We start from the raw sequence: 24,629 nt of genomic DNA, 5'->3' as shown, positions 1-24,629 counted from the left end.
TGTAACACCTCGTGCCAGACTGCATTCCTGATGCCTTCAGGCCTGGCTCAGAACTGTCTACTGTCCCAGTATGCACAACATATGTTCAAGCGTGTCTCTGTTACTCAGAAAGTTCTCAACTCTTTCAGTTGTTGGAAGGATCCCCAAAAGGTTTGCTTGAGAGTTCCATTCTTGCATCCATACCATTACAAAGATCATCACCACAGATTCCTCTGTAGTAGGTTAGGGGGGCCACCGTGAGGACCTCGTGGTGCAAGGTAGATGGATTCCTTAGGAGTCTGCTCTTCACATCAGTCGGCTTAGCTCAGAGCAGTTCAGTACAGATGCAGCCACATCCTACCTGAAATCAAGGGCCACTTGATCAGAGTCATGACAGAGAACAGTTTTCGTGTACTATATAAATTGTCCAGAAGGAGCAAGTCCTTGTGCACAGAGGCAATAATTCTCCAACTTGTGCATAACCACTAATTCAAAATCACAGCAGTACATCTACTATGTCTGCAGAACACCATCATAGACACACTGAACAGGCATTTCTTCCAGGACCACGAATGGGAGGTTGAGCAATCCTTTCCTATGTAAGATTTTTCTTTCCTGGGACTTTCTGGAAATAGACCTCTTTGCAACACCCTCCAACACAAAATGTCCACGATCCTACTCAGGAGCAGGATGCAGCTGCAACTCCTTACGAAATGCATTCCTCATGCCTTTGCTTCAGATTCTGCTATATGCCTGTCCCCCAACACTGTTACTTCTTAAGGCCCCTGAACAAACAGTAATCATTTTCATAGCACCAGCTTGGCCAAGGCAGTGATATGGTTCTTGTACCTGATTCGCCTATCTCTGTACCCACATTTTTGCCTTCCTCTGACAACAACTGACCCAAGAATTGAGCACATTGACTCACCTCTTCATAAAGAAAAGGAGTACTTGTGGCACCTCAGAGACTAACCAATTTATTTGAGCATAAGCTTTCGTCCGATGAAGTGAGCTGTAGCTCACGAAAGCTTATGCTCAAATAAATTGGTTAGTCTCTGAGGTGCCACAAGTACTCCTTTTCTTTTTGCAAATACAGACTAACACGGCTGTTACTCTGAAACCTGTCACCTCTTCATACTACATCTCAGGTCCTGGCTCCTCAATGACTCTTGGGTATAGAATGGACTGTTCTTTCAAAGAACAGAATGTGCTGTTTAATAGTAGGAAACCTTTCATGAGAAAGACCTACGTGCAGAAGTGGAAGCAGTTCCACTTCTGATGTACCCAGTGGGCATTTTCTCCCTCCTAGCACCTCACTCATATACTCGAATTCAAAAATCCTGAGCTTGTCACTGAGCTCCATCAAAGTCCACCTGGCTGCTCTTACAGCTTTTCACTTACCTGTTGAGGGGTTTTCAGTATTTTCACACTCTATGACTTCAAGGTTCATTTTAACCTTTTTTCTCATGTCAGATAGCTTACTCTGCCTTGGAACCTCAATCTAGTTCTCAGCGCATTGAAGAAACCATCCTTCAAGCACACAGGGAGCTGTTCTCGCCTCCATTTATCCTTCAAAACGTTGCAGTAGCTACTAAAGGGAATTTCCTCCCAAAAGACACCACAGATAGGAAAGAGGACTCCTTACAAAGGAGAAACTTTGAGGCAGCCTTTGGAGTTCTGAGGTGGCAGCAGCTAGATTTGCAGGCAATCCTGACTTGGATTGAATCCTGATAGGCCACCAATTTGATCAGCCTAATGTACCCTCTCTATACACATGCAGTTCATACATCATTTGAAAGCCTATTATGTCTCCTTTAAGATGAGCTATGATGTGGAGCTATCTAGTGGTGCCGTTACCATAGAAACAGGGATAAACAACGACACCATCAACACATTGAAATGACCACTTAGAAGTATTTGCATTTGTTTCTGTTAGTTTAATCACTCTGTGTATTATTTCAAGACACAAAATTGTATTTCTTTGTGACCTCAAAGCATCACAACAACAATCTAAAGGGCAAAACAAATTCTAATAATATATTTGCTGCACAGGTATAATTGAAATGTAATAGGGTTGGTGACATTTTTAGTCAACCTCATTATCCATCATCTTGTTCATCATTATGATCTCTGTCGAGAGTGCAAGGGTTACCAGAGTCTTCATTACCTTGACTTGTACACAGTTCTGTGCCAAGAAGATTGTTCTGCCTACAGACACAGTTGATTATCTCAAAAATGTTTTCAAGGCGTGTTGCTTGTGGAAGTGTTCTAGATTTTTCAAATGCTGCACAGTGTGTAAGAGACTCTGATTTTCAAGGGAGAAGAAGTAACTGTTCTCTCCCATACTTCAGTGATATTTCTTGTGATGTTTGGGTTACTGTAGACTCTTCTTGAAATACCACTCTAGCCATTGAATGGAAGATACTCTTTCCATCAGTGGTCTCTAAATTTATTTCTATATGATCATCATCTTCATGGATGAGGTTTCCACCAGCATGAAGTGGTACAATTCCATTTGGAATGAACACGCCTTCCTAGAATCTTTCTACTTCAATTTTTGTAGTACTAGTGGTGAACTGCCATAGCTTCTTATAATTGATGCAGTGTCCATGAAGATGTAGTATGACAATTAAATTGCAAGATCCAAACTCTCAGTGTAGCTGTACTGCAAGGCATACCTGCAATGGTGTGGTAATTTTGAACTTGTTAAATACCATGCACTCTGTAACTTAGAGGCACCTTCTTTGAATGTCTTCTGAAGGATGATACTCCATTGCTGACTGAATTATATGCCTCTTTATGCATCAGTCAGGAAAAACTCCTGCCAGTTGGAGCACAAAAGTAGCTAATTTCTATAAAGTGTAGTCACTTTGCTTTGGGTAATATTTTGTTTGGTTAAGATGAAGAGAAGAGGTTTAAAAGTCCATAAGTTACTTTGAATGAGACTTATAGTCCTAAATTGCTTATGCACTTTTGAAAATCCTATCCAAGGAATTTAGGAAGTCACCTAAGTTCTTTGTAGCCTGTGAGAATCAGTGTAAGAAGAATGCTATTTCCACTCAAAACCAATAAAAATGGAGCTGAGTATGCTCTGAGACCATGCTCTCGGTAGCGTCAGTAGCAGTTGATCTTAAAACTGACTGTATTAGTGCTACTGTGGTATCATGTCAGTTGTAGCAGGTAATAGCAGTCGTAATAGTAGTTAGCTACCTGGAGTTCTGTTTTATGCAGCGGTAGTGATAGTGTGGCTGATGTGATTAGGCCCTATGATGGTGTCCCCTGAATAGGTAGGTGGACACAGTTGGCAACGGGCTTTGTTGCAAGGATAGGTTCCTGGGTTACAGGAAACCTACTGATTGCTATACTTACCTACATTCCTCTAGCTTTCATCCAGACCACACCACACGATCCATTGTCTACAGCCAAATAAATTTGTTAGTCTCTAAGGTGCCACAAGTATTCCTTTTCTTTTTATATTGCAAGTGTTCTAGGATTTGAAATATGTCTGACTGAACAGTTGACCTTTTATCTAGCTCTCTTAACTTCTTTAAATCCCTCTCCAGTTTTTTTCATATTGATAAGCTGACATTTTTTCTATGACTGCCTACATTTTCTCCTGAAATGCCCTCCTTTCAGAGATAGCTGACTACTGTGTTTTATTAATTATGATGTAGCATCTGGATATCTGTAAATTTATGGTTTCTCTGTGCATAAAAAAACCCATTTTGACAACAACCACCTAATACAGACAGACAGACAGCTCCATTCCGATAGGCTTGTGCATAATTATTTTCACTCGACCCAAGATTTCACTTCATCGATGAAGTGAGCTGTAGCTCATGAAAGCTTATGCTCAAATAAATTGGTTAGTCTCTAAGGTGCCACAAGTACTCCTTTTCTTTTTGCAAATACAGACTAACACGGCTGTTACTCTGAAACCTCTTATTAATTTGGAGTTCAGCCTCCTCATTGGGCACACCGTCTTCCTCTTGAGAGAGCATTCCTGCCATAATCAGATATTTAAACCAATTCTCTTCCCCCCCCATCCCATTTAAAAATTACCCTCCCGTCCCACAATATAAATTCAATGCAAGTAAAACATTCTGTTCTTCTCACTTTACTAGTTATGAAAGACTCCAAGGATTCCACAGGAGACCTCAATATACTTTACTTTATATATGCTTAGTTATTATGGTGGTGGGCTCTATACAAAACCCTTAAAATAGATAAGAGCCTCTTGCCTACTGCAAAAGTGTGTCAGGGACTATTGTACACCTTATTCTGCTTAATGAATTGCCCCAACACCTGCTTCCACTGTGGCTCATAGCTTTAATGTTTCAGATAACAGACTAGACTGGTCAGTTTAAAGAAACATTAACAAGAAACATTAACATTGTTTAACAAGAAATTTAAAGAACAAGAAATTTAAATTAACAAGAAATTTAACAAGAAACATTAACAAGATTTGTAGGTCCAAAATTTGGCTTAGAATCTCCCCACCCTGTTGTTTATACAGTTACTTTTTTTCTTTAAATTTGTGCACTTATCAAAATTACGGCTCACTAAATTTTCTATAGTAATATGTAGTGTAGCTGAATGACTATTTTTAAAAAATCAATATAAGCAGTTCTTGCTAGAAAGAATTTTCAGTAAAAATATTATGTTGATATTACTGTATTGTAGAAGAGAAGATCAAATCGTCAAGTTAAAAGAAAAAAGTATGCTGAAGAAGGAGAAGGAAAACAGTCAGAGGAAGAGGCTAAAGTTTCTGTGAAAATCAAAAAGAGTTCTGCTCCTTTGCCTGCTGAGCAACCCTTACAATTATTTGTGGTAGGTAAAAATCCAGAACTGTGAGTAGTGTGAATCTTCCAACTAACTTCACTATATCATGGGTAAAGCCCATTTTGTTAGCCATATTTGGCTGACTTAGGTCAGTTACCCAGTAATTATGATGCACAGTAGCAATTGCCCAGGTTCCATACAGTTATCCTCCCCTTTCCAATTTTCAGGTCATCTTGTGTGACATAAATACTACTTTTTTGGAAAGCTGCAGCAAAAACAGTTCATTATTGAGAACAGGGTTAGAAAAAATTACATTGTTTTGCCAAATGTTAAAAAATTATTGCAGCTGTTTCATTGAGAAGTTATGGCACCTCATGCTTTTGAGCAGGGACTTGAAATATGGTAGGTGGTATATCCTAGGGTCAGAGAAATGCCTTTACCTATTCTTTTGAAAATCCACCCCAATTTAGCCACATTATAAGCCTCTAAAAATTACCATTTCCACATGCTCCAAAAAGGTTTGATAGAAAATGGCAGCAAAATTCTCTGGACATTGCATTTCCATTAAGCATGCTCCACATCTACAGAACTGTCATGTTCCTGCCCAGAGCTGAACTGGACTTTTCCTGCAGTTGCTCCTTCTGGCTGTTGATGACTGCTGTGACTGTGGGCAGCAGAGCTGAGAATAAGGAGACTTTCTCTCTTGTTCTCAATACTCCCCCTGTTGGAAACTAGGCAGCAAGGAGGAGACAGAAGCCAACTTTCTTGAATTCAGGGGGTTCAGTAATAGAGTCAAGGGGGAAGAGCAGTCTATTGGTGGACAGGTACAGGGGATAAGAGAAGGGAAATAGCAACATATTTGAGGGATGGACAGGAGTATGAAGACTGGTACAGTCTGGGCCAGGGTTTCTGATCCTGTGGAGTCATGACCCAAAATTAGGTTGCATGTGTGTCAGAGGGTTGCTTAGGAGGCCTGGGGAATTGATAGCTCGGGGCAGGTCCTGTCTTCGGGGAGGGAGTTGCAGAGCCTACCCCTCGTTCATTCTGCAGTGGCAGCTCCTGTCATGTGGGGCTGGCTGGGCTCTGCTCCCCACTTGGGGCATTTTGCAATATTGTGCATGGGGTTGCAGTGCTACTTAGGTATGGCTCAGTTGTCCTGCCGGCATGATGTAGGGTGAGGGGGAAAATTTGAGTAAGTCGTGCTGAGTCAGAGGGGCTGGTCCAAACCTGAGGGGTGCTGCAATCCCAGAGGTCACAGTGCCTGGAACAAGGAGGTTAGCCCAGATAGTTCCAATGGACAGGAGCTGCCACTACGGTGTGTAAGTTGTAGTTATTTAGTATTTGTTTTGTTGATGTGGATGTTGTATATTGTGGATAAGAAATATTAGTAAACCACATGTGTTTTGCACTAAAGCTATTCAATGCATCGTGACAGGCCATCGAGGTTTACAAATGAATCCTGAGCCCCAAAACATTGAGAATCTGTGGCCTAGGCAGGGACAGGAGCAGAGTGGGACTGTTATGTGCAAAGAGTAATAGAAGAGGGACTGACAAGAACTGAAGGGGATATGCTGTTGAGGGACATTCCAGGAGACAGGCAGAAGGAGACAGACAGGTAGGCTAAGAGGATCTGTAACCACTAGATACATTATTCCAGATTTTGGGAGGGAATGGAGTCCCAATGTGCCTTTGCTGTCAGCAGATATCCATGAAACTCACTGACCAAGTGTGTGTTTAACTTTGAGTAATTTTATATCCTCTGCACCTCACTGTTCACCTCTTTTTCTAGATCATTTCTGAAGATGTTGAACAGCACAGATCCCAATATTGATTCTTGGGAGACCACGCTATTTGCCTTTGTCCCTTATGAATACTAACCATTTATTCCTACCCTTCATTTCCTGCCAGTTCCAGTTCTGCTGATGGCCCACGTTGGGGTCAGTCTGATACCACGTTATGGAATTTTTGTTTTTTGTATTTGCTATAAAAAACCCTGCACACTTTGACAAGCGGTTGTGTGGGAAAAAAAATATGATGTGATCGTGTAATTAAAAATTGTCTTATGATGCATTTGCACAAGGGGGCGGAATTATGGCTGCACAGGCAACCTTTGTTCTGATCTTACTGAACTTCTGAATGGTGGACTTTGAAACCTTAACTTTCTTTTAACATAGGGTTTTTTGTTTAGATGTATTTTTGTTTTATATGTAATAACTTAGGGCTTGAGATATGGAATATTTTTTGACAAATTGTGGAAGTTGCGAGACATTTTTCCTTCGCATTTTTTTTATAAACTGCACACACCCACACACTTATGCCTGTCTCTTATCTTTTTTCTCTTTTTTTACCTTTTTTGCCTTCTTTCTCCCTTTTCTTTCCCTTGCCATGTTTGATACCTTTATTTTTTTTAACTTCTTCCGTTTCTGCTTCTTTATGCTTTTTTTGTTGTTGTTGTTGTTGTTCCTTTTGTCCCTGGTTTTCTATTTCACCGTCTTGGCAGAGTTGGCAGAACTGCAGCACTTTACACACAGACTGAATGGAGAGGAAAACTGACTAGCATCCTAATCGGTTTTCCCTTTGGCTTCTTACTGTCCATGTAAAGACTCTTTTCAGCTACCAAGAGCAGGCTGCTAACGAAAATGGTGTATGTGTTCACCACAACAGATTAACTTTCAATTTCACTATATAAAAATTTTGCTGTAGAAGCAACCTGAGAAGCTTAAGTTACCTTTCCTCTTCAGGTGCTGTGGAGTAAGCTGCAAAGGTAACAGCTTGCTCCAAATACCAAGTGATGGAGTGCTGCTACTTCTGTTTCTTGCAGGTTTGGCAGCCCTGGCTTACTGAGGGCTTGATCTAACGCCCATTGAAGCCAATGGAAATATCCCCATTGACTTCAGTTGGCTTTCATTCAGGGCTTCGAGAGCTGTCCCTGTGGGTGTTCCATTCTAGGTGCTGGTGCATCCCTGCGCCTTTGCTCGTACCAGTACTCGTACCAGTCGCACATGCGCAGAGCTTCCTCCTCCTCCCCCCCCCCCCCCCGCTCTGAGTGTACCTTAATAGTACGCGGGCAGAATACCCCTCAGTTCCTTCTCTACTGTCCCCAGCCTGAGACGAAGCTCAGCAGGTGCCACAAGTACTCCTTTTCTTTTTGCGGATACAGACTAACACAGCTGCTACTCTGAAACCTGTCATTTTTCTCCCTTGTTACTCTTACCCTTTTAGATAGTTCATTTGTTACCAATAGTGTTTGTTATTAGTGTTACCAGTAGTGTGTTAGTTTCTTTTTAAAAAAAAAAAAATTCTCTTAGTTCCTGTCAGTGCAGCCGTTTCTGACATGCCTGGCTCCCCAGGCTTTAAGCACTGCTCTAATTGTAAGGATACCATCCCTCTGTCTGATGGCCATTCAAAATGCATAAAATGTTTGGGGGAGTCCCACATCCCCCAGAAATGTGCCCACTGCAGCAAACTTGAGTCTAGGGCACGAAAGGACAGGGAGTTGAGGCTAAAGCTGCTCCTGCTGCAAAAATCCTTAGGGTCAGCTTCAGAGCCAGGTGCTAATTTCGGCTCTGCTCCACACCACAGCCCCCCCGCCGCTAAGAAGATGAAGAAAAATTCAAAAAAACATCACCTTCTGTCACCCACAAAGCGAGCTTCGCGGGAGAAGGCTTCTCCCAGCAGGTCTACCACCTCCCTCCCAGCGCTCCCTTGGCTGAGCAGTTTTGACGCACCGGGCTCCTCCAGTGCTGCACGAAACCCACCTGGGGCTGCGGCGGTAGCATGGAGCTCCGGTGCCAAGGCTTCAGGCTTCCAGTTATCTGCCTCTCAGATGGCACCTTTTGGCACCACGGTGGAAGCAGTGCTGACACATGCGGACGTGCCTGACGCCCCGCAGGCTATCACCGCTCTCCCGGCACTGGCACCCGCTGAGCTGGCCAGCAGCCAAACGACTTTGAAGACGCTGGTGCAGAGGAACTTTTTGTTACAGCAGATTCCTCTCACACAGCCCTCACCACGCAGAGGAGCTTCAGCACTGCAATTTACACAGTCAAGTGACCTGCTTGTGTCACCCGTTCTGCAGTCATCCTTACTGAATGCCTGCTTCTCACCAAATGCTCAGCCAGGGTCCAAACAGCCTTCCTCCAGTGAGGAGGAAGCTGGTGTCCAGGAGGATTTTTCACCATATGAAACGTCTCATCCTCAGACCCCAATTAATAGAGGTCATAGAAACATCACCTCGTCATACTCTCAGTATCCTGCCCCGTGGTGTGTAAACCCGTGGATGGCACAACCTATGCCCTTCCCACCACAGTGGCAATATTGGGCCCCGTGGGCATCCTATGCTCGAGACCACACTCGCTATGCCACCTCAACCAGGCCCAACACCGGCCCAGCACCACAAGCTCACGAACCTGCCACCGATGCCAGTCACCATACAGCACCATCACAAGTGCAGAATCAGGCACAACCTGTCTCTAACCCAGTAGACTCAGTTGTTACGCCTGACGAAGCCCTGCTTCCTCCTTCCCCGTCATCTTCAGATGACTTTTCAAAATTTCAAGACCTTTTCAAAAGAATGGCCAGTGAATTAAGAATTAATCCGGAGGAGGTTCCTGAACAGCAGCATGAGTTAACGGACATTCTGCAGCCGCCGCCTTCTTCCAGGATTGCATTGCCGATCAATCCAGCTCTTCTGGAACCTGCGAAAGCCATCTGGCAGACTCCTGCTGCAAGCTTACCTACCTGCAAACGAGCGGACTGCAAGTACTTCATCCCTTCCAAGGGCTCTGAATTTCTTTTCACTCATCCAGCACCTAATTCGCTGGTAGTTGATGCAGTCAACCAAAAGAACAAGCACCAGTATCCCCGCTCCGCCCCAGTTGATAAAGACAGTAAGCTTTTAGATCTGCTTGGACGTATGGATGTATGGATAATAACAGACAACATCGCCTGCATGTTCTATCTAAACAGGCAGGGAGGAGCTTGCTCTCATTCGCTTTGCACAGAAGCTATGAAACTCTGGAACTGGTGCCTTGCGAACAATATCCGGATATCAGCCCCCTACCTTCCCAGGGCTATGAATACCACAGCAGATGAATTAAGCAGATGCTTTCCTTGGGACCACGAATGGGAGATAAACGAAACGATCATCACCAACGTATTCCGCATTTGGGGCTGCCCAACCATAGACCTCTTTGCAACTGTGAAAAACACGAAATGCCCCGAATTTTGCTCCAGAGCAGGACTGGGCAAACACTCCCTGGGAGATGCATTTATGATTCTGTGGCACTGGAACTTACTCTATGCTTTTCCCCCAATCCCGATTCTCCACAGAGTTCTGACAAAAATATGAACAGATCGTGCCAAAGTGATCCTGATTGTCCCAGCATGGCCCAGACAACCGTGGTTCCCATTACTCACCAGGATGTCAACTCGACCACCAATCTCGTTGCCTCTCATTCCAAACCTCCTATCGCAGCAACACAGCCGATTTCTTCACCCCAACCTGTCCATGCTTTACCTCAAAGCTTGGTTCCGACATGGTTCTCCCAAAACGAACTAGCATGCTCTGACGAAGTCCAAAGAGTGCTCCTACATAACAGAATACAATCTACTTGCACCACCTATCTCCAGAAGTGGAAGCAATTTACACAATGGTGCTCAACTAAATAACTGCCTCCTATGTCTGCACCTTTTCCTCTTATACTCAGCTACTGTTGGACCTCAAACAATCTGGCTTTTCTTTTAGCTCCATCAAAGTCCCCCTAGCTGCTATTACAACCTTCCACAATAAAATTGACAGTACCTCTGTGTTTGCTCATCCGATCACTAAACATTTTCTCAAAGGACTTCAATCCCTATACCCAGACATTAGACCTCTTACCCGCCATGGGACCTTCACTTAGTGTTATCTTGCTTAACTCAACAACCATTCGAACCCCTAGCCACTTGCTCCCTCTTACACCTTTCTGTGAAGACAGCATTCTTAGTGGCAATCACTTCTGCTAGACGGGCAGGAGAAATAGCAGCTGTCATGGCAGACCCACCGTATACCCTATTTTTTAAGGACTTTAAGGACTATCAAGCACTTCAGACCAGTGTAACTATGAAGGAAAATTCCATGGTTTGAGGGGAAGGAAGGACATTTTGGTGGAAAGGGGTTTTTTAAAAAAGGGAGCTGTTCAAAAGATGAAGGAGTTTGAAGTATTCGAAGTAGTGCTGGCAGAAAAGAATTTGTGGGTGGGACTGCAGGTGCGGCTGTGGAGGTGCAGGGTGTTAGCAATTTGCAGCATAATCCTGCGGTTTATTTACATAGGTTTAATTCTTGTTAATGTATGGTGATATTGAACTATCAGAGTAAATTCAGAGTTCTTTGACGGTGTGAACGCTGCCTGTTAATGGGCTGTTTAACTTCTAAAGATTTTTGTCTTTTCAAATTTAAAAATAAAAAGTATATCAAATGAGAGGTTATACATGTTCACTAAAGATACAAGTATGTAGCAGGTATTACCAATGTATGAATTTTTGGTTATGGGATATTCTCTGTATTATATTTGTAATTAATGTTTATCGTCTCATAAATTGAGAGGGGGTTTTTTGGTTTTGTTTGTTTTTTTGTAAAGGTTGATGTCTGGGGAGCCTCAGTTGGCAAATTGTGGATAGAGAGCTTGACACCTTAAGACAAGATGTTTGTTAATGAAAAATAATATGTTGCCTGCTGCTTATTCTGTGTCAGAACACATCCTCTGTGTGATATATCGAGATCCTAGAAATCTGTTTGCCATGGAAAAATACGGAATTTGCATTTGTACAGTACATTTTAGTTTTTACATTTTGTGAAAAAATAAAAACATATACAGTAGAACCCTGTTTTATCTGAGCCTTTGTTATCCGGCTGTCCATATTAACAGAACCAGGGCTGTCAACCTGAGCCTGGGGCTGCAGGCTTGGGCTTGAGCTCTGGGCGGCATCCAAGCCCTGCTGCCCAGGCTGACAGCCCAAGCTATATTAGCTGAAAAAACAGAATGGAGACATAAAAGTATTTGGTGTATATATAAGAAATACAAATCACAGTTCTGTTAATTTCATTTTATTATAATGATAGATGGCACTGGTAGGCTTCAGACTTGCTTAAAAATGTAAATATATCAGTAACACATTATGTTCAACTGATACCTATATAAATTGTGGCTAGGGAAATTCAAGTTCAGCGTTTCATTGTAGTCCGGGAAAAACATGGATTTTTATTGGGGGGGGGGTAGCAAATTTTGGGGTTTTTTATCATGGAAAACTAGGATCACAGTTTGATGTCAAACTAATCAATTATTTTGATGACTCAAAGAGAGGGGTATGATTTTAGAAAGTAAACAGTAGAAGAGAGGTCATGCCCTGTTTTCATTCTAAAATTCTAAAAAAGCTAAGGAAGAAAAGACAAACATTCTAGAGATAATTCTGCATTCTGTACTACCATGATTTTTAACTTTCCATGAGACATCAACATATGCTTATGTAGTCTCTTATACTCAAACAACCATTGTTGCTTCCAGATGACCTTGCTACGAGGATAAGAAGTAACCCAACAAATACATATTGAGATGTTTTTGAAAAACTTGCTTTCTAAGATATCCATATCTTACATAGGATATATTATGCTGAATAATGCCATATCTCACCCATAATAAAGTAATATTATAAACCATCTTAACCTTCAAGCAGAACAATTAGAAATTAAAACATGATTATTAAAATACGCTTTATATAAATGCAGTTGGCATCTTGCTAAGCTTTCATGAACGCTATCAGCTAAATGGCCCATTAACGCTTTTCCTTCTCTGACAAAAATATTAGCCAGCATAATTAAGTTACAGTTAAAGATAAGTACCTATTAAAAATTGTGACATCTTGCATACTGTGTAGAAAGGAAGTTTATTAAAAGGTTCTGTATTCAGTTCAATCTAACATTTTCATTAATATATAGAACCCAGAGGGGGCTTTGGTGACTGTGTGTGAGCTTCACAGAAATAAGCATTCAATTTTAAAAAACATGGAAACTATTTTATAATTTAACTGAAAGAAAAAATAGTGCGATGGATCAGCAAAATGCTAGCACATGTTGGAACTTCAGCATTACATCCTTAAATTTTTGAACAATAAAGTACCCCTTCTCTGGTTATATATGGTACAGAAAGTGAATTGAATTGACCTACCAAAGTAAAAGGTACAATGATTACTTCAGAATACATTTTTTAAAAATACTGATTTTGTGTTCATCTGGATTTTTTGAAATAAAGTGACAAGTTAATAACCAGTCCAGGGAAAGATTTATTGAAAGATTTTTGTCACTGGCTGAAAGGAAATGGAAAGTTTATGTACATTAAGAGAAAGAGACAAAGAAACTGTTTTTGCAGTACATGCTGGCCTTTTAACATACCACTGTGTTTCCCAGGCTTTTTCAGCCTTATACAGCTCTAAAGAGATTGCCTAGTACTGACTGTAATCATTTAATTATTTTTCCACATTTATTAGGAGAATCCAAGTGAAGAAGATGCAGCAATTGTAGATAAAATTTTATCCTCCAGGATAGTGAAGAAAGAAGTGAGTAATTGTGACTAAAATGAGGGTGGTGTGTATACGAGGGAATTATTTATTCTAAGATGTGCTTTAAATGTTCATGAGTCTAAAAAATCTTGAATTTACTTTTTTAGATATCTGCTGGAATGACAATGGAAGAAGAAGAATTTTTTGTAAAATACAAGAACTAGTAAGTGTTATATCACAAGAGTGTTGTCTTCCTGAGTTTGTAGAAAGCCTGAAACAAGCTTTAAGATATGTGAAGTGTTGCATCATGTTAAATAAGGCCCTTCTGTACTATATATTTTTGCTCCTACAGAATTTAGGAATTCAGGGAATTCAGCATTTTTGCTACAGAAGTTCCCACACTGTGTTACCTGTGGCTTTGCCCTGCTGGGTCCTGCCAGCAGCCGCCTGTAGATTTCCAGGTTTCCCTGTAACAGGGAGTTAACTGGATACAGTGTGTATTCTTTACCCTTTTCCTTGGAGCCATGCAACAGGGAGTTGGGGAACCCAATCTGAATTTCAGCTTGCAGCCATAAAACAAAGGTTGACCCAGAAGTGCAGACTAGTGAGCTAGGCTGCCACTAGGGAAAACAAAGAGAGGAGCAACTGAAGCTAGCTACAAGCTCCCCCTTTTCCTGGCACACTTGAGGTGAGGAGGATGTTCTGAACTGGACCACCTGGATACAATCACAATTATTGAAGCCAATGGAAACAGGCATGATAAACTTGAATCCAAAATGGAAAATAGTAACGGTTGATGATGAAAAAGAGCCTTCTTTCATATGGCTTATACCTCTTTCCTCTCATCACTAAGATCTTTAAATTGCAAAGACTTGGGCACATGTTTAATTTTATGCATGTGAATAATCTCATCAAATTGTTACTCCTTAGTGTAAATCTCCAGAATTGGGGCCCAGATGTTCTGGGGTTTAAAAGTTTTCTCACTAAAAGAACTGAAACTTACTTAGCAAGATTTTTTTTTTCTAATAAGCTATTTCTGTTAAGATGTTAATTCTCTTATCACTGCATGAACAAAGACCCTGATCTTGCAAAGTGAGGTGTGTGGGTAAACTGCTGCAGCTGTATGGAGCCCTGTCAATTTCAATGGGGTTCCATGCGCTTGCTGAGATCAGTCCATATGCAATACATTGCAGAATTGGGGCCTAAAATGTCTTTGAGCTCTAGAGAGGGAAAAGGTGATTGATATGTTATTCATTAAGGGTACCTTAACCACATGGGGTCAATCTAAAGTACATGTATGTGGAAGGAGGGGGAACAAACTGATTGAACAAAATGGTAGAACATATTGTGTACATAAAAATGTATGTGAAGACACATTGCTGTCCTCTTTCGATGATTGCATATTGTGGAAACTGTAGGATAAAATAAGTATAAAAACTTTTCTTGTAATAATATTTTAACTTAATGTTTTATAATTTTAGCTCCTATCTTCACTGTGAATGGGCCACAGAACAGCAGCTTTTGAAGGATAAAAGAATCCAGCAGAAAATTAAACGGTTCAAGCTGAGGCAAGCACAAAGAGCCCACTTTTTTGCAGATGTAAGAAAAATACACAGTAAATTAGACTTTTGCTTGCCAAAAGCTTTACAAATTCTTTCTTTATTTTTGCATTTATTTTGAATTAAGTGGTTGAATTTTAATGCTAAATAAAAAGGTCTTGGATTTTTCTCTTTCTTAAAACTTATTTGATCCAAAAGAATGTCATCTGTAGTTACTTAAGTACTTGTGTCTTTTAAAGTCAGGATTAATTGGGTAACTTTGTGATCAGGAGAGACTGATACTATTAATGACTGACAGACACGCAGAGTATGGGTATAGTGCAGACTTCCTGACATAGTTATGTCAGGGTACTTCAATCCTAAATTACAGCACTACTTCTACTCTTGAGCTAGGTCTCTCTGTGGCATCATTTGTCTCTAATTGTTTGGTGATGTTGTTTTTATTGTTATTTCTGTTGCTGTAGTGCCTGGGAGTCTAGTCATGGACCAGAACTCCATGGTCCTGCCTAGGCTCTGTACAGACACAGAACAAAAAGACAGTTACTACCCCAAAGGGCTTACAATCTAAGTATAAGACAAGAGACAACAGATGGATATAGACAGACCGAGGGAGAACAAGGAAACAGACGAAACTGGTCAGTATGATAGGCTGTGGTCTCTGTATACCAGCAGCCTAACCATTGTCAAGTTTTTGGTAGGTATCACAGCAGAGCAGTGGTTTTGAGGTGGATAATGTGGACAAAAGCTCACAGGCATTAGATTGAGACTGCTTACTTATATTTATACCTAAACAGGTAAAAGCTGGTGTATTAAATCACAGCAGCACTGATCTCCTCTCCACATAACCCCAGATTACTAATTATATTACTCTTGAATTGTAGATGGAAGAAGAACCTTTTAATCCTGACTATGTTGAAGTGGACCGGGTGCTAGAAGTCTCCTTTTGTGAAGATAAGGACACTGGTGAGGTAAATATTTGACCAAATGTAACTTGAAGTAAGCCAAGAACACAAATTCTCTGTGTTTTGTGGATGTATCACATGTTTTTATTTTAGTGGACTTCAGAATAAAATCTTAATGATGTGAGTTTCATCAATGGTTTTGACTGAAGTAAGTGTGTGTGGGTGTGTCTGTCTGTCACTCCTTTTGTTCAATATGTATTTTGAGCCCTCTAAGGAAAATAGAAACTCTATAGAATGTAATGCCTTTTCATTTTTTGTAGTATTACTAGGTACTAGGTATTTAGAGAAGAATAAAATACAAAGTGAATGCCCTAAAAACTTAGTCAAAACAGAAGCATGAGATGACAAAAACAAAGAATTATGTTAAGGGAATGGAGAACATTAAATTCAGCTGTAAGAGTCACATATTCATAGATTTATTTTTTTAAGGCTAGAGGAGACCATTATGACCATCTGTCTGACCTCCTGCTAAACTCAAGCCATTAAACTCGCCCAATAATTTCTGCTTCAAGTCCATAGTACACAAATTGCTAATATTAAGGATTTATTTTCCTGCAGCCTGTTATTTACTACCTAGTAAAATGGTGTTCATTGCCATATGAGGACAGCACGTGGGAGTTAAAAGAAGATGTAGACCAGGCAAAAATAGAAGAATTTGAACAACTGCAAGCTTCCAGGCCTGATTCAAGGAGACTGGTAAAAATATACCTAATTTGTCAAATAGGACTTTTCCTTTCCAGCTTTAAAGCTTTGACTGTTTGTATTAAAATGTAGTATAAGTTTCACTGAAAATCTGTAAGGTGTACTGAAAACACTCTTACAAGTTTATGCATCACAGCTCTCTCTTTTATATGTTAAGGTCACAGATGTGGTATATTCTGCATCAGGGAGAGTCTAGAACTGTCTGCCTGCACTTATGGAGGCAGAACTAAAACTGTCTGGGTCATCAAGGACTGTCCAATCTTAATGTCCATCCGCTTCCTGCAAGTAACAGACATTTCTTTTTCTGCCTCCAAAGCTGCAGATAGGGTGAAGACCTACTGTAATAGGTCTGTGAACTTTATTACCCAGGCAAGATATTCTCAGTTAAGTACGGTTACAGTAGAACCTCAGAGTTATGAACAACTCGGGAATGGAGGTTGTTCATAACTTTGAAATGTCCATAACTCTGAGCAAAACATTATGGTTGTTCTTTCAAAAGTTTACAACTGAACATTGACTTAATACAACTTTGAAACTTTACTATGCAGAAGAATGCTGCTTTCCTTTTTTTTTTTTTTTTTTAAAAGTAATTTGTTTAACAGGACTGTTCTGTATTTGCTTTTTTTGGGGTGCGGTGGGGCGGGGAATCTTGCTGCTGCCTCATAGCGTACGTCTGGTTCTAAATGAGGTCTGTGGTTGACTGTTTGTAACTCTGGTATTTGCAACTCTGAGGTTCTACTGTAAATGTTCCTATTCTCATATATTGCCTGCATATATAGCTGTTAGTAAGATATTTAACTTTATTAATCAGAAAAAGTTACAGAAGTATTCTGATAACTTTCTGCAAAGCTTTAAAATAAGAGATGAGTAATAGAAAGTAAATTACCCTTGTAGAACTTACAAAGGTGAGTGGAGAAAGCACTTTTGTAGAGAAATCCGCTACTAAAATGAACAGAGAGATAATTAGGTCCTGCATTTCCACACCAGAACAAATATGCAAACATAACTGTCACAATATACTCCATAGCTATTTCCTGACTTATTTTTCTCCTCTTGATAATAATTGAACAAATGAAAAACTTAATAGGAAGAAAATTATGTACAACAAATAAATTACTTTTGTTGAAAGAGAAGTCATATATGTCATTGTCACTATGTACCATAAAAGGCATATATAGTAAAACTCTGATTTTATTTTATGGCAAAATAAATAATCAAGGGGCTGGGGAGGGTGCATGACTTTTTGTACAAAATCAGTGGTTTTTTTCCTTGTTGCTTAATGTGCAGGCTTTGCAGTTTTTCTTCATTTTTGAAGGCCATATTAGCCTCTTTTGCTAATATCTTGCTCAGTTCCTCTGGTACTTGTTTAAAACGTCACCATTTTCCAGAAGTGTTTTATGTATCTGTTACCTAATTCTTTTGGGAGGTTGGGTGGGGAAACAGAGCAAACTTGATGTAAGTGGCATCTGAACAAACATTTAGTAGGCCTTTTCAGTCTGCTGAGACTGTATCTTTTTTTCCTTCCTGTAACATTCAAAGCAATCTTTTAACTATTAGCATTTATTTCTAAAAAGTCAATTACATTTGATTTTGATTTATATGTTTTTCAATTTATTAATAAAGCATTTCTCGAGCTCTAGGCATATGTGTAATAAATGAATGTAAATTCACATTCATGAATTAATTTAATCAATAGAGAGTAACAATAACAAGAAACTTCCCAGCCACAGAAAAACAGGCAAACTCAGAATCCTTCAAGTCACTCTCAGAGAAAAACAGAGTACAGAGATGTTTTGGAAACAGGAAAATATTTATGCTTAGTTTAAAATATTTTTGTTTTCCTTTAAGGACCGACCTCCTCCTAACTCCTGGAAGAAGCTAGAACAGTCCAGAGAATATAAAAATGGCAACCAGCTCAGGGAATACCAACTGGAAGGACTCAACTGGCTCCTTTTCAACTGGTACAATAGGTAAGGGCACTGAACATTTTGATGTAAATTTCAACATATATTACAGGTAAAATGGATTGCTATATTATCGTGAAGGAATAGTGCTTTAGTTTCATTTGCATTGACTTTTCTGTATTTAAGCGGAAAAGTTAAACCTAGGAAAATATTTAAGAGGCTTTCAATTGAAATTTGGTATACAGATTGTCAGCCTGGATATGTGCATCTTTTTGCAAGTCTTTGAGATTTTATTTTAACTAAAAATCAAACAAACAAAAAGTTCTATTAATGTTTTTTTCACTTAACTAAACCCCAAACGCTGCACTTTACTGGAAGTTGGATCCTAGAAGACAGTGAAGTGCACAGGTCACCAGTATATCATTTAAGCAGGGAAGACAAAAGGGTCAGACCCTTGCTTATTGGAGTACCAGAGAAAGGGGAAGTAAAAAACCAGTAGAAGGTGGAGGAGGTTGGGGGCAAGCCAAGACTGATCCAGAAATAAGTCACCAGCAGGGTTTTGAACATTTATAGCACAGAATGGAATGGAAGGGACTTGTGGAAGGAACAAGTGGGGGTCTCTATACTGCTGGCTTCTGTGTCTCAAAAAGTAATAAAGCGCACATAAGGACAAACAAGTTGAAGAAAGAACATAAGGAAATGCATATATTTACAGCATTCCAGGAGCTTAGACATAGGGATGTTACCAGTGGTGTTAAGCTAGCACTGGGGGCCTTAAACCTGTTGTCCTAGTTGTAGTGGCCAAAATTTGGGATGGGGACATCGTAGGTCCTATATCTGGGTGCAGATGGGATATTCCAAGCATGGCACTCACCCCTCCCATGTGTGCTGGGTCCTCCACAGAATATGCACAGAGCCAGGAGCTGATGTAGGGTCACAGGACCTCACCTCCAGTAGATCCTTCTAGGGAATCTGTGTGGTTTGTAGCCCAATTCCCTACTCCTACTGGGAGGACGGCAGTTAGGCTGACACTACCGTGAGAGAGAGAATTGAACAAAACTCTGCAAGAGGAACCTTGTGGAGTTCGCCTCCTCCCTGACTGCCTCCTGGGTTTTTACATCAAGAGGTACAGTTCGACCTCTGGGTGGGTACCCAGTTTCATGCTTTTATGACAGTGGGAGGAATACCGTTCAGCCTATTCTGCACTGCCTCAGTTTTGATTATCTGTTTTAGACTTATATTTTTATGAACCTTAATTGTTTTCAGATATTGTCCTTTTGAGTAAAAGTGCAACATTTATGGTTCGCTCTAGCCTAATAACAAATATATTTGTAATTTCAGACGAAACTGCATTTTAGCAGATGAAATGGGTCTTGGCAAAACCATCCAGTCAATTACATTCCTCTATGAAATCCTCCTGACTGGTATACGAGGGCCTTTCCTGATCATAGCTCCACTTTCCACTATAACCAATTGGGAAAGAGAATTTCGCACGTGGACTGATCTTAATGTCGTAGTATATCATGGGAGCATGGTTAGCAGGCAGATGATACAGCAGTATGAGATGTACTTCAGGGACTCACAGGTATTGTAGTGATGTGTTTGTACACTAGCTCATCTATAACCCGGTTCAGATAACAACTAGGAAAAGCACACTGTAGAGATCAGTGGTATGTGTCTTAGTAAAAGCCATTTTACATCAGAGTATATATTTTTAATTACTGTTTATCAATCTTTAGTGTGTGCTAATAGGTGAGTTTAATATATGTGGTAAAATTGGTATTGTTCCAGTTCCTCTAGATCATTGAGCCCCTCCAATTTTGCACTTGACTATGCATGGTGTAACCCATCACTGACTTCAGTAGGGCTCTATGGGGAGGCGAGGGTGAGCCCAAATATAGTCAACTGCAGGATCTGGGCCTGAATTTGCAGAGTAGATGGAAAAGAAAGTGAAGTTCTCCAAGCTTTACATAGTCTCAAAGAAAATTAATTTACTTGCTTTGTATAAGGCTATTAATTCCCTTTCAAGATTTAAATGAACGCTACTGAGATCCAAATTGTATATATTAAAAAATTTACATGTATTACTAGTAACTTGTGTTTTATTGAAATAACTAAAAAAAAAAATTGATTTCATTTTCACCAATTACATTCTTTCTTTTTGCATATGCCTTGTCTTAGACTAAACTGTTTGATTCTTGTGTGCTATTTCCAGCATTACAAAGGCCATTTTTTACTTCCTGAGAGAGGCATTTTTTCATTTAAAAATATTAATTAAATTTACATTTATATTTGGTTTTATAGTTTTTTCAAAATACAAAACCTAAATTCTAAACATCAAATGTAACATGGAAAAGATATTTTTAAATTGACTTGTGTCCTATTTTACTGTTTCATACTGTGTAAAGAAGGTCTGAGAAAAAAATTTTTCCCCCTACCTTTCTGTTTACTTCATTTTCAAAATTATAAGTGAAACTAAACGGAGCAGTTGTAGATTCCCAGACCCCAAAGAAACAATCTGATGGCCTATGAAGTTTACAATAATTCACCGATGTATTTTATTTGTTGCGATATGTATGATATGAATTCATCCTTAACTATGGAGTCAGGATCAGTGCCTACATAATGTGATTGATCATTTTATTTGTACATGAATAATTCTTCCAAGAGCAATACATAATGTTTTCATTAAAGGTGCTCTGAGATATAAACAATATGGCAGTCTTAGCAAAATAAGTAATCCAGGACTCTGATCTAGGCCACAGTGGTGAAAGTAGTTCATTTGGGCTCTTCCCAGGTGGACCCCTGTGCCTGAACAGAGCCCATTGAACAACTTGCAGCGTTTGGTGCCTGTGGCAGGAGGGACGTAATGTCAATGGAACTGTTACAGGATAATACAGTAACTCCTCACTTAATGTTGTCCTGGTTAATGTTGTTTCTTTGTTACCTTGCTGATCAATTAGACAACATGCTCATTTAAAGTTGCGCAGTGCTTCCTTATAATGTTGTTTGGCAGCAGCCTGCTTTGTCCACTGCTTGCAGACAGAGCAGCCCATTGGCACTAGCTGGTGGGGGTTGAAACCAGAGTGGACCGGCAGCCCCCTATCAGCTCCCCGCTCCCCTATGTTCCCTGTGTGACAGCCGCTCAGCAGACTATCAATTGCCGGGCAGTTCAGCTGTCCCTCCCCCCACTGTCTTGTGCTGCTCCTGCCCTATCCCTTGCAGCTGCTTCCAGGAGCCTCCTGTTTGCTGTGCGGGGGGGGGGGGGAGAGAGAATGAGAATGGGGAAAGGGGTGCTAAAGTCAGGGTGTCCCCCTCCCCGCCGCTCCTTTTCCCCATCTCCACAGAGCAAGGTGGAGACATGACAGGGCTCAGGATGGAGGCAACTTGCTGGCAGCAGCTGCTGTCTCAGCGTTCTGATCTACTTAAAAAAGCAGTGTACTTAGAGAGGAGTCAGAGTACTTAAAGGGGCAATGCGCATCTCCATGTCAAGGTTCCTTCCCCACTCTGAACTATAGGGTACAGATGTGGGGACCTGCATGAAAAACCCCCTAAGCTTATTTTTACCAGCTTAGGTTAAAACTTCCCCAAGGTACAATCTGTTTTACCTTTTGCCCTTGAACTTTATTGCTGCAACCACCAAGCGTCTAATAAATATATAACCGGGAAAGAGGCTGCTTGGAAACGTCTTTTCCCCCCCAAAATCCTCCCAAGCCCTACATCCCCTTTTCTGGGGAAGGCTTGATAAAAATCCTCACAAATTTGCATAGGTGAACACAGACCCAAACCCTTGGATCTTAAGAACAAGGAAAAAGCAATCAGGTTCTTAAAGAAGAATTTTAAATAAAGAAAAAGTAAAAGAATCATTTCTGTAAAATCAGGATGGTAAATACCTTACAGGGTAATCAGATTCAAAACATAGAGAATCCCTCTAGGCAAAACCTTAAGTTACAAAAATACACAAAAAGAGGAATATACATTCCATTCAGCACAACTTATTTTATCAACCATTTAAACAAAACAGAATCTAACTCATATGTAAGTAGATTACTTACATCCGATGAAGTGAGCTGTAGCTCATGAAAGCTTATGCTCAAATTTTAGTCTCTAAGGTGCCACAAGTACTCCTTTTCTTTTTGCGAATACAGACTAACACGGCTGCTACTCTGAAACCTATCACACATGGTGTCTCTCTCTGCCACGCTGTCTCCCCTCCCTCCATTCGTGCTGCTTTGTAGAGTGTGAGGCTACATTAACAACCATGTGTTAACCCTTGAGCGCTCAGCCAGTGCAAGTTAATCATTTAGCAGTAAGATCATTCCCTGGGAAATATCCCACCCTCTTCCACCCTCTGACTTCACCACCTCAACCAATCTTCACAATCATCATTGCTGTGTACAGTATTAAATTGTTTGTTTAAAACTTATACCGTGTGTGTGTGTATATATATGTGTGTGTATATATATGTGAGAGTGTGTGTGTGTGTATATATATATATATATATATATATATATATATATATATAAAATAGTCTTTTGTCTTGGGAAAAAAAATTTCCCTGGAACCTAACCCCCTCCTATTTACATTAATTCTTATAGGGAAATTGGATTCGCTTGACATGGTTGTGCTTAAAGTAGCATTTTTCAGGAACATAACTAAACGTTAAGCGAGGAGTTACTCTACTCTTTTTTCTTCTATATAAAGATCAAGGTTTTGCAGAATATAAAAGTATAAGGGAAACATTTGTTTTCAAAACCAAAATATTGATCCAAAACAGGAAAACCATGTTGTATTAGCTTTCTTTTAGACAAAGTTCTATTTAAAATGTTTTTTTGTTATATTGAATGATACGAAGTGTGTGACTGAATTTTTATGAATAAGTTGATTCTGAGTGGCTGATATGCAATTTTCACAGTTTACTAGTGCATAATGGTGTCCCATCCAGTATTATGATTGATTGATTGTCTAGATTCCATTTTGTAGATGCTTAAGATAGCCTTTTGACTTTTGTTCAGATGATAAGAATGCTTCTATTTGATAGGACACTTAATGATTGAAAAGCAATTCAAATTGGTTAGAAATTTATTGTCCATGAAACAACACAGCATTACTGAAAATGGACAATTATTCATTTAGTATTAATTATAGAATTGCACAATCGTAGTGAGTCTCTGGTAAGATGAAAAGGATTTATATCTCAAGATTTAAAACACTACTGGATAATATTTCAGTAGCAAAACTGGCAACTTGAGAATGAAAAATGAGAAGATTCAAGATAATGTGACAAACTGTTACGTTTGTTAATAAATCTCTAGGGGCGTATCATTCGAGGTACTTACCGGTTCCAAGCTATTATCACCACTTTTGAAATGATTCTTGGTGGCTGTCCAGAACTCAATGCAATTGAATGGCGGTGTGTTATTATTGATGAAGCGCACAGGCTGAAGAATAAAAATTGCAAACTCCTGGAGGGACTCAAACTCATGAATCTTGTGAGTGGCTGCATTTCATTTACTTGGTTTAATGAGATTTCTTTCCTGTTAGGGAGAATACTACAATAAATTATAAGGCTGTTTAATTGTTAGACATAAAGAGCATGTTTTATATGTGGGCAGCTATGAAAGTTTTATTATTCCACTACTGATAGTTTTCACAGCTTAAGGTGTACAATTTTCAGAAACCTTTTCAAATATAGTTTTGTGGGATTGAAATGCAACTTGCATAAGCAGAATCCATTTTACTAGATCTGTTTCTGATAGCTTAATTTATTTTGAATCAGAGTTTTAACTGCAATCATAGTTCTTATTTATACAGTATTTTTCAACTTCTTAGTATACACAAATATTGACACCTTTAAAAGGAACTGGATGATGATATTGCTTATATGTTTGCAGCTTACTTGTTTAAGATTTAAGGGTTATAACACCTTATGCCTGAGGCCATTGCCTGGTCTCCTGGAAGGTTCTAAAAGGAATTCATTGCCATTGACTATTCATGTATTATAATGCACAAATGACTAGATGCATTATGGGATTTTTTGAGTTTATAAATTTTTACTTTACATTGAAGCATTAGATATTGCCTGCTGTCAGAAGCACAGTACTAGACTAAATGTATCAACTGTCTAATTTGGTATTCTAATTTCTACTATAAACTTCAGTAATTATTGAGAGAGAAGTGTATGTGAATATTAGAAAGAGGGAAAT

The 24,629-nt window shown here is 39.7% G+C and overlaps 1 protein-coding gene across 9 annotated transcripts in view; it reads left to right on the top strand.

Annotated features, from left to right (window-relative positions):
- The window catches only part of CHD9 (chromodomain helicase DNA binding protein 9), a 182,314-nt gene that overhangs the window by 83,940 nt on the left and 73,745 nt on the right, over positions 1-24,629 (top strand). For all 9 annotated transcript variants that reach the window (XM_074968612.1, XM_074968615.1, XM_074968613.1 and 6 more), the window contains 9 exons: positions 4,663-4,809; positions 13,285-13,353; positions 13,464-13,519; positions 14,778-14,895; positions 15,737-15,823; positions 16,376-16,513; positions 18,368-18,489; positions 19,765-20,008; positions 23,739-23,915. In XM_074968612.1, coding sequence (XP_074824713.1) covers positions 4,663-4,809; positions 13,285-13,353; positions 13,464-13,519; positions 14,778-14,895; positions 15,737-15,823; positions 16,376-16,513; positions 18,368-18,489; positions 19,765-20,008; positions 23,739-23,915 — 1,158 coding nt within the window. The remainder of the gene's footprint in view (positions 1-4,662; positions 4,810-13,284; positions 13,354-13,463; positions 13,520-14,777; positions 14,896-15,736; positions 15,824-16,375; positions 16,514-18,367; positions 18,490-19,764; positions 20,009-23,738; positions 23,916-24,629) is intronic.

Source organism: Natator depressus, chromosome 12 (genome assembly GCF_965152275.1).
Source record: "Natator depressus isolate rNatDep1 chromosome 12, rNatDep2.hap1, whole genome shotgun sequence".
Taxonomy (NCBI): Eukaryota; Metazoa; Chordata; order Testudines; family Cheloniidae; genus Natator; species Natator depressus.
This window is presented reverse-complemented; position numbering and strand designations above follow the sequence as displayed.